The 12,779-nt window shown below is 47.1% G+C and overlaps 1 protein-coding gene across 1 annotated transcript in view; it reads left to right on the top strand.

Annotated features, from left to right (window-relative positions):
- Nucleotides 1-12,779, top strand: part of Gns (glucosamine (N-acetyl)-6-sulfatase) — a 37,344-nt gene that overhangs the window by 1,507 nt on the left and 23,058 nt on the right. The window contains exons 2-6 of the mRNA XM_057757877.1: nt 4,875-4,934; nt 8,123-8,329; nt 9,877-9,942; nt 10,306-10,404; nt 12,024-12,191. Of these exons, the coding sequence (XP_057613860.1) occupies nt 4,875-4,934; nt 8,123-8,329; nt 9,877-9,942; nt 10,306-10,404; nt 12,024-12,191 (600 nt within the window). The remainder of the gene's footprint in view (nt 1-4,874; nt 4,935-8,122; nt 8,330-9,876; nt 9,943-10,305; nt 10,405-12,023; nt 12,192-12,779) is intronic.

The raw sequence follows: 12,779 nt of genomic DNA, 5'->3' as shown, positions 1-12,779 counted from the left end.
TCTTTGCTTGCTTGTTTTTCGGTTTTTGTTTTTGTTTTTGATTTTTTTTGAGACAGGCTCTCACTAAGTGGCTCTGGCTAGCCTTGAACTTGAATTCGCAGAGATCTGGTTTCTGCTTCAGTGCTGGGATTTCAAAACTTAAAAAAACCTACTGTTGAAAACCAAATTCTCTGCATAGCTATAAGGCGCTCTCAGTTCAATGAGCTTCTCTTAGCTCAGCCGTTGGCCGTGTGTAGTCGAGGTGATCGAGGTATTATTTGCCCTCTCTAACTTTCTTTTTCGTTTGCTTCTTTCTCCCCGCAGATTCTGTGTTTAGGGGTGGGGGATGTGCACATGCCACTGTGGCCTGAACGTGGAGGTTAGAGGACAAGTTGGAGGAGTCACCTAGCTCATTCTCCGTGTGGGTCTTGGGAATCGAACTCAAGTTCTCAGGCTTGGCAGCACATCTCTTTGTACTCCATAAGTCATCTTGCTGGCCCTAGCTTCTTTTTGTTTGTTTGTTTTTTGTTTGTTTTGTTTTGTTTTAATATTTATTTATTTATTTATTATGTATACAATATTCTGTCTGTGTGTATGCCTGCAGGCCAGGAGAGGGCACCAGATCTCATTACAGATGGTTGTGAGCCACTATGTGGTTGCTGGGAATTGAACTCAGGACCTCTGGAAGAGCAGGCAATGCTCTTAACCTCTGAGCCATCTCTCCAGCCCCTTCTTTTTGTTTTGTTTTGATTTGTGAGACAGGGTTTCTCTGTAACTTTGGAGCCTATCCTAAAACTCACTCTATAGACCTGGGTAGCCTCGAACTCACAGAATCAGCCTGCCTCTGCTTCTTGAGTGCTGGGATTAAAGACATAGACTGGCCTGAGAAACCATAACAGATAGAGGGGACAAGATGAACTTGCAGCCTTCTAGCTCTTGGGCCGTCAACAACCCGAGTTCAGTTCCCTGAGTCCTGCGATGGTGTTTTTGTTTGTTTGTTTCAAAGCTGTAGCCCCTAGGCACTCGTGAGAATTCTGAATTTTTTCGCAGCCCCTTTCAGAGTTGTGACACTGGGTGTCAGCTAGGTGAACAAGGTGGCAAGCCGAGGCAGGAATGGTGTTCGAGAACCTCCTTGGTACCAGGCAAGGTGTGAGGTCTCTTATATTTGTCTTTCTTTCTTTCTTTCTTTTCTTTCTTCCTTTCTTTCTTTCTTTTTTTGGTTTTTCGAGACAGGGTTTCTCTGTGGTTTTGGAGCCTGTCCTGGAACTAGCTCTTGTAGACCAGGCTGGTCTCGAACTCACAGAGATCCGCCTGCCTCTGCCTCCCGAGTGCTGGGATTAAAGGCGTGCGCCACCACCGCCCGGCTTTATATTTGTGTTTCTAACATCACAGAAGCTTAGAGGGACAGCAGTCTTATTTGCTAGAACACTGGGGTGGCCCTGCCTCAGCACGTGCCATCTGGTACTCACACCCACGGAGGCACTTTGCACTGTGTCTGAGTCTTCAGTGGCATTCTGGAATGTTGTCAGTGGGGAGGTCACCCTTATTCCTTAATTTACGTGTAAAACTTCATGTAAAGTGTCTTTATCATAGAGAGGAATTGTGTTTCAGTTTTTGTAATAGTTGGCAAAGTAAGCAGTTGGGACCCCCCCAACACACGCACCTCCGGCTCACACCAGCACACCCACGCTGACTCAGGCCACAGTTTGATATCATAAGGTTTTCATTTATTGTAAATTTTTTTCTTTTATTTTTTTTCAAGACAATCCATGTCCTACGTAAGGACACTATTGCTGTGATGAAACACTGTGATGATAAACAGGTTGGGGAGTACAGGGTTTGTTTGACTTATACACCCAGAGACACAGTCCCTAAAGGGAAGCCAAGCTAGGAACTCAAACAGGGAGGAGAAGGCTGGCGCAGAGACCCTGGAGGGGCGCTGCTTACTGGCTCGCTGCCCATGGCTTGCTCAGCCTGCTTTCTTCTAGAACCCAGGACCACCAGCCCAGGGCTGGCACCACCCACAATGGCTGGGCCCTCCCCCATTGATCACTAATTAGGAAAATGTTCTGTGTACATTTCCCCGATCTTATGGAGGCATTTTCTTAGCTCAAGTTCTCTCCTCTCAGATGACTAGTTTGTGTCAAGCTGACCACTCTGTCCAGCATAGTCCAGGAGGACTCGTTAGCTGTGAGGCTGAGGGTGTACCTGTATTCCTGATCCTCCTGCTTCTACCTCCCAAGACTTGGGATTACAGGCATGCACCGTGTTTTTTTTTTTTTTTAAATGTGAATGGGTGCTTTGCTCATCTGTGTGTATGTGTGTACGGCCGTGTGTGTGTATCCTGGTACCTGCGGAGGCCTGGAAAGGCATCAGATGTGCTGAGACAGGACTCAGAGATGGTTGTGAGCTGCCATGTGGGTGCTGGGAATCAGATCTGGGTCCTTTGGAAGCGCAACCAATGCACTTTTCTGCTGAGCCATCTCTCTGGCCCCTTCTTTATCCATCTTTCACATTTAATATTTCATAGCATTTGTTCCGCATTTTATTTGAGGGTCTATGCTTTTATGAATTTTCCCAGGGTATGGTATCTGCAAAAGCACAGGCTGTTTCTTAAATCCTTCACTCTAGTAAAAGGGGTGCTTGGTCAGGAGCCATGCGGAAGTGTAAGGAAAGGCTAAATATGACCTGCGTTACCTAAAGCAAGATGGCTTCCATTGTCAAAGGAAAGTCAGCCATCGGATTATAGAGTCATCTGAGGACGTTCAGAGCGCTGTGCAGGATCAGGAGAAGTCAGTGGTGCCTTCCGTGTTTCTGAAAGGGTGTTTGCTTAGGATGATAAGTAACGTTGCACCTCTGCTCGTGAGAGTGAGTGAGTGTGACTGTTTCTTAATACCGTCACATGGCTTCCGCCTGATCAGCCACTGTCACTTCGGATTAGCACGGACATATACATTCAGTACCACGCGATTCTTGCTCGGGACCTATTCAGCCATGCGAAGATTATTAACGTAAACGTTTGAGTTAGGTTGGAACCTATGAAGCCCTGTGCTGTCTGTCACCTGTGTTTCTTCCACATTGGCTCCTTCCCGTTTTCTCCGTTGGGATATTTGCCTGCCTCAGCCTGTAAGCTCCTCCTCTTCAGGCCATGAATGACCTTAGCCCTGCCTGCCCGCTGTAGGGACCTCAGCAAGGTTGCCTCCTTTAAGGGCCCTCCCAGTTGCTCTTCTTAAGTAGCCCCTGCCTCCTGCCCGCCAGCTGTGCCACTTGGACCTGCTGTGTTCCCTTTGTAGCACCTGCTACTACCCAAGGTTTTTGGTCACCTTCAGTTGTCCGGGTCCTAGAACAGTACGGTGAGGTCAGGACCTTGTTACATGCCTTTGCCTCAGTCAGTGTGTGGCATTTAACAAATGTGTTAGCATCACACCTTATATCTTCCTGGAAAACAAATAGTGTCTAGTAGTTTTGCATGTGTACAGACAGTTTGATTACAGAATTCCCTCTCGGTCCCAGGTCTTCCTCTAGGTCAGCGGTTCTCAACCCCTGTGACCCTTCACTAAGTTCCTCATGTTGCGATGACCTCCAGCCATAAAATTATTTTATTTTTGTTGCTAATTCATAACTAATTTGCTACTGTTAGGAATCGTAAATATCTGCTATACAGGATATATGCTATGTGACCCCCCAAAGGGGTCTCGACCCACAGGTTGAGATCTCCTCATGGCATCATCAAAGCTTGACTTGAATGAGTTGAAATTGTCCTTTGGAGACTGCAGGCAGCTTGGGGAAAGTGACATGTTGTTGAAAGCAGTCTTTTGTTAGCCTGGGTGTGTGTTTGGAAGCTCCATCTTCAAGGAAATACTGTGCCAGGTGGACGGAAGGTTGCATTTAGTCTGTTCTTGGGGTTCAGAGAATTCAGAATCGCATGGACCTCCTCTAGATCCTCCTTGTCTGTGGCAGTTTTTGCTGTCTAGAAAGTGAACAGGATCAGTGTTACCTTTCTTCATAGTTAAATAACTGCCTTCAAACTCCTGTCCTCTGGGATGAAGTTAACTTTTCCCTGTACTTAGTTAAAAATTGTAGATTTTGAACAAAAGATGAAAAGCAAGAATATAATCAGAGTAATAGGACTGGATTTGTAGCTCAGTGGGAGAGTGCTTGTCTGGGTGCACCAGGCCCTGGGTTCAATCCCTAGCCCTGAAGGAATGGTGTTCAGGATTGACTGGGGGTGTGTGCTACTGAGGGGGCTAGTCAGAAGTCCGTCATTACCTGTGGAAGCTTGGAAGCAGTCTGCGAGCCTTGAGATCTTGTGTGGTTTCCAGACATTTCAACATCTACGTGTTGTCTGAGTGATGTGTAGGTTTCCTTTCAGATCATTTCATGCCTTGGGGTTATCAGCAATAATAAGAGGGCACTGTGATTTTATTACCTGCAGTCAGCGTGCATGGAGCAGCACTATGAGCTGTGAACTTCGCTTCCTGCTTGCACAGGGTTCATCTGATTGTAACCAAACCTGTTTGGTTCTGCTTCATCTACAAAACCATTGCTCTTTTGCTTTGTGTCAGAGCTGACCAAATAAATGACTAAGATAAAGCAAAAGGGGCTGGAGAGATGGCTGAAAAGTTAAGAGCTCTTGTTGCTCTTGCAGGAGACCAGGATTTGGTTCCCAGCACCCACACAGCCACTAACAACTGCCTGTACATCCATTTCCAGGGGATCCAGTGTCCCCTCTGGCCTCTGCAGGCACTGCATGAGTGTGCATGGTGCCCAGACATACACAGGCAGGCAAAACATCCATACACATGAAATACATCTAAGATGTAACCAAAAACAAGTGCTGTTTGTATGTTTTATTTTATCAAGCATTGTTTAACAAGGAATTGTTTCCCTTGTAGACACCGCTGAAGAAAACCAAGGCCCTCATTGGAGAGAAGGGGATGACTTTCTCTAGCGCTGTAAGTTTAGAAGTCAAAGTCGTGTTGTTAGCTTTACTATCACATTCTGGGAAGAAACGCTCACGTTGGGATTCTAGTGTGATTTATGTGGAAGGATTTTTGTTTGTGTTTTTCAGCAAAATGTCTAGCCTGAGGGGTTTTATTAATTCTTTTCATTGAAAGGATAAATTAATTGCAGGTTTTTGTTTTGGGGAATGGGTTGTTCTTGATTTTGAGATAGGGTCTGACTATGTAACTCTGGCTGCCCTGGAACTCACTCTGTAGACCAGGCTAGTCTTGAACTCACAGAGATCCGCCCACCTCTGCCTCTCAAATGCTGGGATTAAAGGCATGCACCAATGTACCCAACTAATTGCTGGTATTCTAGCCTGTCACATAACTAGGGTATTTTATTGAGGTCCTTGCTGTTTGAGGGTTGAAACTAGGTTGTACAAGCCAAGAACATTTATGCTATGTAAATTGTTACGGAGTAAAAGTTCTATGAGCTCTGCTAGCTGACTTGAAAACACACATACAACATGTATGGAATCGGAGACCCAAACTCTAACCATTCATATTCAAGAACCTTACAGAAAACTCCTAAGTGGTGGTGTGGTAGCTTCCTACCAAGAAATCCACCGAGCAGCGGCACAGTGTCGTGCTTGGGTTTAAGCATAGACTCTGAGCCACATTGCCCAGTTTGAATAGTTACTTATTTATTTATTCGCCTACGTTTTGGTTTTTTTGTTTCCCAATTTTAAATGAAGTCTGTACATCCGCCTCAGGGTTACCATGGTTACATGGATTGGCACATGTGACACACATGCCAGTGTAGGGCCACAGTAAGTTCTACATGATTTGGGGTGTGTTGTCCACATGAGTAATTGAAGGGGAGAAGGGGAGACTTTCATCGCAGTAGCTGTGTGAGGGCAACCTTACTAGAAATGAGTATTCCTACAAATAGCATATCTCACGTTTAAGATGAAGGACTTAGCATAATTAGGGATAAGACTTTGGTACTGGTCATTTAGGGTTCTGGATATCCTTACTATCTTCAGAAGTACACAAAACTATGGGAAAATGACAAAATTATTTCCATTCTTTTGGATTTTTTTTTTTTTTTACAGCGGGAAAACTCATCCTATGTAAAAGCTTAAAAATATAACCCAGGGTGGTGGCGCAGTGACTTTAATCCCAGCGCTCAGGAGGCGAGATTGACAGATCTCTGTGAGTTTGAGTTCCAGCCCAGGTTACATAGTGAGACTTTTTCAGGGGGAAAAAAATGGAGCAAAAAAAGTTCCATTCCTAATAATAGCAGCAGAAAATTCACTCCAGAAATAGCAAGTGGTAGCCATAAATGGTTAAGATTTATACAAACAACCCAGACACAGTGGCACAAACCTTTAATCCCAGCACGCAGGAAGCAGAGTTAGGCACATTTTTGTGTGTTTGTGGCCAACCTGGTCTACATAATCCCAAGACAGCCAGAGCTACATAGTGAGACCCTGTCTTTGGGGAATGTTTGGTAATGTTGCTAGGCACATTGTTTTCTATGTGAAGACACTATTATAAAATATAGTTCTAATTAAAGTCAAAACTTTTCTTAGATCCAGTTAAGTGATTTGAAATGTTATCTAGAATGATTAGAATGAGGATTGGGTAAGAACCGTCACGATGGTGTGTCGTTTGGTGTTTGATTGCTACCGGGGCTGCTGTACTCATGCCCAACCACTGGTTTACACATCCGGCCCCAAGGTAGGGTTGGTTTGTGTCAGTACCAGAGATCAACCCCATAAAGGCGATGTCTTTAAAGGAAGGAATGCCTGAGCCAGTGCTGAAATGAAATATGAAAATTCAGTAATAATGCCATACTGGCCATAAGAGGTCACAGGGCAGAAAGGGAAATGTTGCAGTTTCTTTTCTGCTACTGCAGTAGAATACAGCAACTGAAAGCAGCGTGGGGGCAGAAGGTCTGATCCGTTCATAGCTGAGGCAAGTCAGGGAATTCAAGTAGGATCTTGAAACAGGAACCATAAGGGAGACTGCCTGCTGGCCTGCTGGCCTGTTAGCTTTCATTTGTTCCTTTTGTTTGGTTTTTCAGGATTTCAGTATAGACCAGGCTGGTCCTAAACTCAGAGATCCACCCACCTCTGCCTCCTGAGTGCTGGGCTTAAAGGTGTGCGCCACCATGACTGGCTTTTCTAGCTTTCTTATACAGCCCAGTACCACCTGCCTGGGGAATGGTGTCACCCACAGTGGGTTGGATCCTCCTGTGTGGATTCACAATCAGGACGCTGATCTGGACAATCCCCCTGCTGAAGCCCCCCTCTGGGTCAGAGTGACAGGAGACAGGGCAGGAGAGGAGGTCCCGCAGTGGCAGCTGCCTGCTGCACCATCCTGAGGACTGGAATGTGGGTCCATCGACCATGTAGCAATGGTTGTAACCATGTAACCATGGCCCCACTATGAAGGACCTGACACCCTCTGCACCCACACACGAATGACAAACACTCATGAGCGCACACACTCACACATACATGTAAATAAAATCTTTTCAAGGCAAAAATTTGAAAGAAAAAGTTACAGAGGACAAATACATCTGATTTTTAAAAAAAAGGAAGAAGTGAGTGTTCATGTGGAGACCATCACCCTCCTGAGCATTTTCAAAGGCCTGTCAGAGCTGGAGGCTCAGCTTGGTGGGGAGCATACACTTGGGATGTGCTGGGCCCTGATCTTTCTGTCCCAGCACCTGAAGGCAGCAAGTACTTGAAACAGTAATGCTAGCATGAATTCCAGATGATCAGCTTTTGTGCTAGGAAACAAAAAGTAATGGATCTAATAACAGTGTGTGTGCGCGCACGCTCGTTCCCTTCCCCATCTTCACTTCCCTCTTGTTGCCCCCCCACCCAGCTTCCTTCTGCTTTCATGTTGTATGTGTCCTTTTTACTGCCCCCACTTTGACCCAATCTCTTCCACCTCTCTCATGATCCCCTCTTCTCAAGTAGCAACTTGGTCACTTTTTTTTTTTTAAATCTACTCTGTTGTTTCTGATGAATGACTTTTGAGCAGCTCTGGTGTGCACCGTGTGTATAGAAAGAGCTCTGCTCCAGGAGACCCTGAAATTAAAATGCAAGCATTAAGTGCTTTCCTCTTCCCTCTCGCTGAGTCTTTTTTGTGGTCTAACCTCACCCTTTCTTCCATCCCTGTAGTATGTGCCGAGCGCTCTTTGCTGCCCCAGCAGAGCCAGCATCCTGACTGGGAAGTACCCGCACAACCATCACGTCGTGAACAACACTCTGGAGGGGAACTGCAGCAGCAAGTCCTGGCAGAAGATCCAGGAGCCAAGCACGTTCCCCGCCATCCTCAGATCAATGTGCGGTTATCAGACCTTTTTTGCTGGGAAGTATTTGAATGAGGTGTGTTGAATGATCTTTTCCTTTCCTATGATGGCATTTAAATGTGAATTAATATATTTCCTGAGAATAATTTTTTCTCATTGGTGTCAATTCGAGTCATGCTATTAAAGAGTTATTTGCAGCTTTTTGCTGACCTGCGCATTCAGCAGACAAACACGTGTGCTTGGGTTCTGCAGTTGCTTTCCTTCTACCCAGCCCCCACAGCATTTATTTACAAATTGTCCTGAGTGCTCTTCCATCTGTCTCCGCTTCCCTGTTTTCTCCAGGGATTCTGGTCACGTGGCTGTCACAGCATCTTCCTTTCCATTTCCTCTTTTCCAACATCAAGTGGGGGGCTTTTGCTCCCAGCCTCTGCTCAGGTCTCATGGGATCATTTCTTAATTAGCACAATTCAGTGTGCAGCTCCTTTCTTACCTTCAGGGTGAGAACACACCGAACGACCAGACTGTGGGGAAACTGACCAAGGAACAGCCCCATGGCAGTGCGGCTGTGGGAACATGGCTGGCCTCGTGGGGCTGGGCGGGCGGTGCCTCACTGTGGCCTGTCACCTCGAGGTCCATAGTCACAAGTCCACGCCCTGGGTCTCAGTTTTCTTAGCATCTGTGCTGTGTTGGGGGTGTTTGGGTTCTCTAGTGATGGCTGAAACGGGGAGCGGGGTGAAGAGACAGTGTACATTTTCTCACACACCCTTTTCCTGCAGTAGCCAGAGGTCTATATCTGCTCTGGATTTTCTCCGCTCCTTCCTCCCTGTCATTGAGGGCATAGCTCTGTGACCTGTGAGTCAATTTGAGAGAATCATGGAAAGTAGAAAGACGCTGTGTCGTGGGGTCAGAGACCTTTGATGGCCAGAAGGGAACTTAGGCTGCTTTGCACACTAGAGGTCATCTGATGTGTATGTAATGACGTTTCCAGAGATTCTATACTGTCTTAAGTGGCAGCACTAACTGTATTTAGTTAGGGAAAGTACTGTAGTCACAACCATTTTACCAGGTAAATTGGCCTTCAAACTTAGATTTCATCAGGACAGCTGAAGTAATGGTCCACGGTCTGGTTCTCTTGGCTGTTGCCAGCCACGGGTCGTTTAAACTGTTGGGTCGTAGCTCAGCTCTCACCCCATGAGAGTCCCCTGTAGCAGCCAGACGGCGAGTGTTGGGCTTCATAGGCCACACGTCATGTCCTAGAGCTATTGCGGTGTCGTCATAGCGTAGACGCAGCCTGCTTTCTCAGAAGTGTGTTCAGATACAGCCTCTGCATTGAAGTCTGAAGCTTGTGTCACGTGACTGGCTCTGTACATTTAAATGATTAAATGGCACACTGGCCATTCAGAACAGGGGCATGCAGGATTTAGCAGTGACCAGAGTTACTGACTCCACTGAAGAAATGGCTTGAGTTAGGGAGTTCTTTATTCTTTAACTAGTTTGTGTTTTGGGGGCAGTTGTACGCCTGCTGTGTTTTAGGCCCTGGCCGAAAGGTGTGCTCGGTTGACTGTTCTTTCTCATCTGGTCATATCTAGGGCGTTCTAACATCCTGCTTGGCTGTCTTTTCAGTATGGAGCCCCGGATGCAGGTGGCCTGGAGCACGTCCCTCTGGGCTGGAGTTACTGGTATGCCTTGGTAAGTGACTGTTAAGGTCAGTGGCGACTACTCACAGCCCCAGATGCAAAATATGTGTGCTCTGACTTAGCCCCATTGCCAACATAAGTCTCACTTTATGGAAAACTATTTGTCTCCTTAATGACAGTCTGTTGACTGGTGAGTCACTCCGTTCCAAGTGTTTTTCCTATCATTTGTGGGCTGGTCTTCCTGACCCATGTCTGGCTTCTAAAACCACACAGACTTATGAAAATCTTCTGGTCTATGGTGATGTCCCCCGAACCCAATTCGGGGGCTTGAGCAGTTGTCCCTCTTACTTCATCGAGCCCAGCAGGAGCTCACACTCTGGACTCAGATTTTGGATTTTCTTCCTCCTTTCTACAGGAGAAGAACTCTAAGTACTACAACTACACGCTCTCCATCAACGGGAAGGCGAGGAAGCACGGCGAGAACTACAGCACGGACTACCTGACGGACGTTCTGGTGAGCTCTGGGGCCGGCTGCCATCTAGACGGGTCTACCTGCCAAAAAGTACTTGCAGCTGATCAGAACCCCCAGAGGGCGCTTTTCTTGATATAGTGTCCTCATGACCCCTGCAGCTCTAGTGGCTGCCTCAGAGGGACTCTCCTCAGATGTCCTTCAGGGCTCGCGGAGGTGGAACCCTCCTGTCCTAGAGTGTTCACTCTCAGTCTAGCACGTGGTGCAGCCATTCCCTGATGAGTGAGCAAAGCCCAGTTCCTCGGAGGGTAGCCTCTTCACGACCAGCAATTAACCTGCTGTGGGTGTGTGGTCGTGTGCGCACAGGGGCTGGTAGGTTAGACAAGGGTCAAGGGCGACTTAGGTAACTTTCCAGCCGAAGCCTGAGGGAGGTTAGAGTAACCAATACAGACAAGGGAGGAGCCATCGCGAGTGCTTTGACCAAACAGAAGTGAGTCTTGAAGAAACCACAGGAAGCTGTAGAGCTTGTGGTGTAAAAGAATTAAGACAGATGCCCTTTGTGTTGAGAGAAACGAGGGCATGAACGGGCCAGAATGAAATGATTAAAGAATGTGGGGTCAGGCCGGGCGGTGGTGGCGCACGCCTTTAATCCCAGCACTCGGGAGGCAGAGGCAGGCGGATCTCTGTGAGTTCGAGACCAGCCTGGTCTACAAGAGCTAGTTCCAGGACAGGCTCCAAAACCACAGAGAAACCTTGTCTCGAAAAACCAAAAAAAAAAAAAGAATGTGGGGTCAGTTCTGCCCCTCTGCCATAATGGGATCAGTTCTGCCCTTCCTTCCACCATGTTGGGATCAGTTCTGCCCTTCCCCCATGTTGGGCTCATTTCTGTCTTTCCCCCATGTTGGGATCAGTTCTGCCCTTCTGCCATATTGGGATGTCTGGGAGGAAACACAGCTCATCAGGCTTGGCAGCAAGCACTTTACCTGCTGAGCCATCTCACTGGCCCCCCTAACTTTCTTTGAGGCCATATATCCATCATTATTTTAAGTTAATGCTAAAATAGACAGTTTACTATGTCTTACTGTTTGGGGACCATAACAACCTCTAGGTCTTCTACAGTTAAGGTCTCAGTTGCTTTCCTTGGTAGACATGTCAAGGTTGTAAGCATTGTCCAAACCAAATTATTATTCCAGCAGTGTGTTGCTGTATTTGTGTTTATTTCATTGTTTGAATAAAGAAGCTGCCTTGGCCTTTTGATAGGGCAGCCCTTAGATGGGTGGAGTAGACAGAACAGAATGCTGGGAAGAAGGGAAGTGTGGCAGATGCCATGCTTCTCCTACCCAAGATGGACGGTAGTTAGACTCATGCCGGTAAGCCACAGTCAAGTGGCGATACACATTAGTAGAAATGGGTTAATCAAGATGTGAGAGTTAGCCAGTAAGAGGCTAGAGCTAATGGGCCAGGCAGTGTTTAAATGAATACAGTTTCTGTGTAATTATTTCAGGTGTAAGCTAGCCGGTCCTGCCGCCCTCATACTACACACATGACTGTGACGTGAAATACATGAGAGATTCGTAGCCACACTGTCTACCAAGAGAAAATTCCCTATTGGGTATGCAGTTGCTAGGCGGGGGCAGGAGATGACAACTCTCTGTGTGTGTCAGGCCAATCTCTCCCTGGACTTCCTCGACTACAAGTCCAACTCTGAGCCATTCTTCATGATGATCTCCACCCCAGCGCCCCACTCTCCTTGGACAGCTGCACCTCAGTACCAGAAGGCTTTCCAGAATGTCTTTGCACCAAGAAACAAGAACTTCAACATCCATGGGACGGTAGGTTCCTCTAATCCGTTAAGTAAGCCTCACTCTCCGTATCTAGCAGGCAGGGAGCCATGAGCCTTGGAAGAAGTCCCCTCCCCCCAGAGCTCCCAGAGCGACCGTTGCACTTGTTCCTAGTGCAGTGTTTTCAGGGATACAGACAGAAAGTTCCTGCCACACATCAGTGAGCAGCTCGAAGAGATTCCCAGGGATGGTAAAGACACCACCACTCCTGATGCTAGGCATGTCTCCTGCCTCCTCTGTCCTGGTAGCTGTGTCTCTAGAACATCTGCCCTTGTAGCACCTTTAGGGCTTTTCACTGGCCCAAAGCATGAGAAGAAGGGAGGTGGCACAGTGCGGCGTGTGTAGGGATGACAGGCTGCTTGATCAAACCACAGCCAAGCAGTTGCCTCATCTGCTAACGGCTCCTGTATCTTAAGCCTGTGTAGACCAGGAAGGTCTCAGACTCACAGTGACCCTCATACTTCTGCTTCCTGATTGCTGGGATTAAAGGTGTGTGCCACCACGCCTGTCTCCTTGAAGTATCCTTTAGTTAGTGAGTTATGCATCCTTTGACAGAGGGTGTAAGCAGATCCCCATTGC

The sequence above is a fragment of the Chionomys nivalis genome, chromosome 25 (genome assembly GCF_950005125.1).
Source record: "Chionomys nivalis chromosome 25, mChiNiv1.1, whole genome shotgun sequence".
NCBI lineage: Eukaryota > Metazoa > Chordata > Mammalia > Rodentia > Cricetidae > Chionomys > Chionomys nivalis.
The sequence above is the reverse complement of the archived record's forward strand: the minus strand, read 5'-3'. Positions and strand labels throughout refer to the sequence as shown.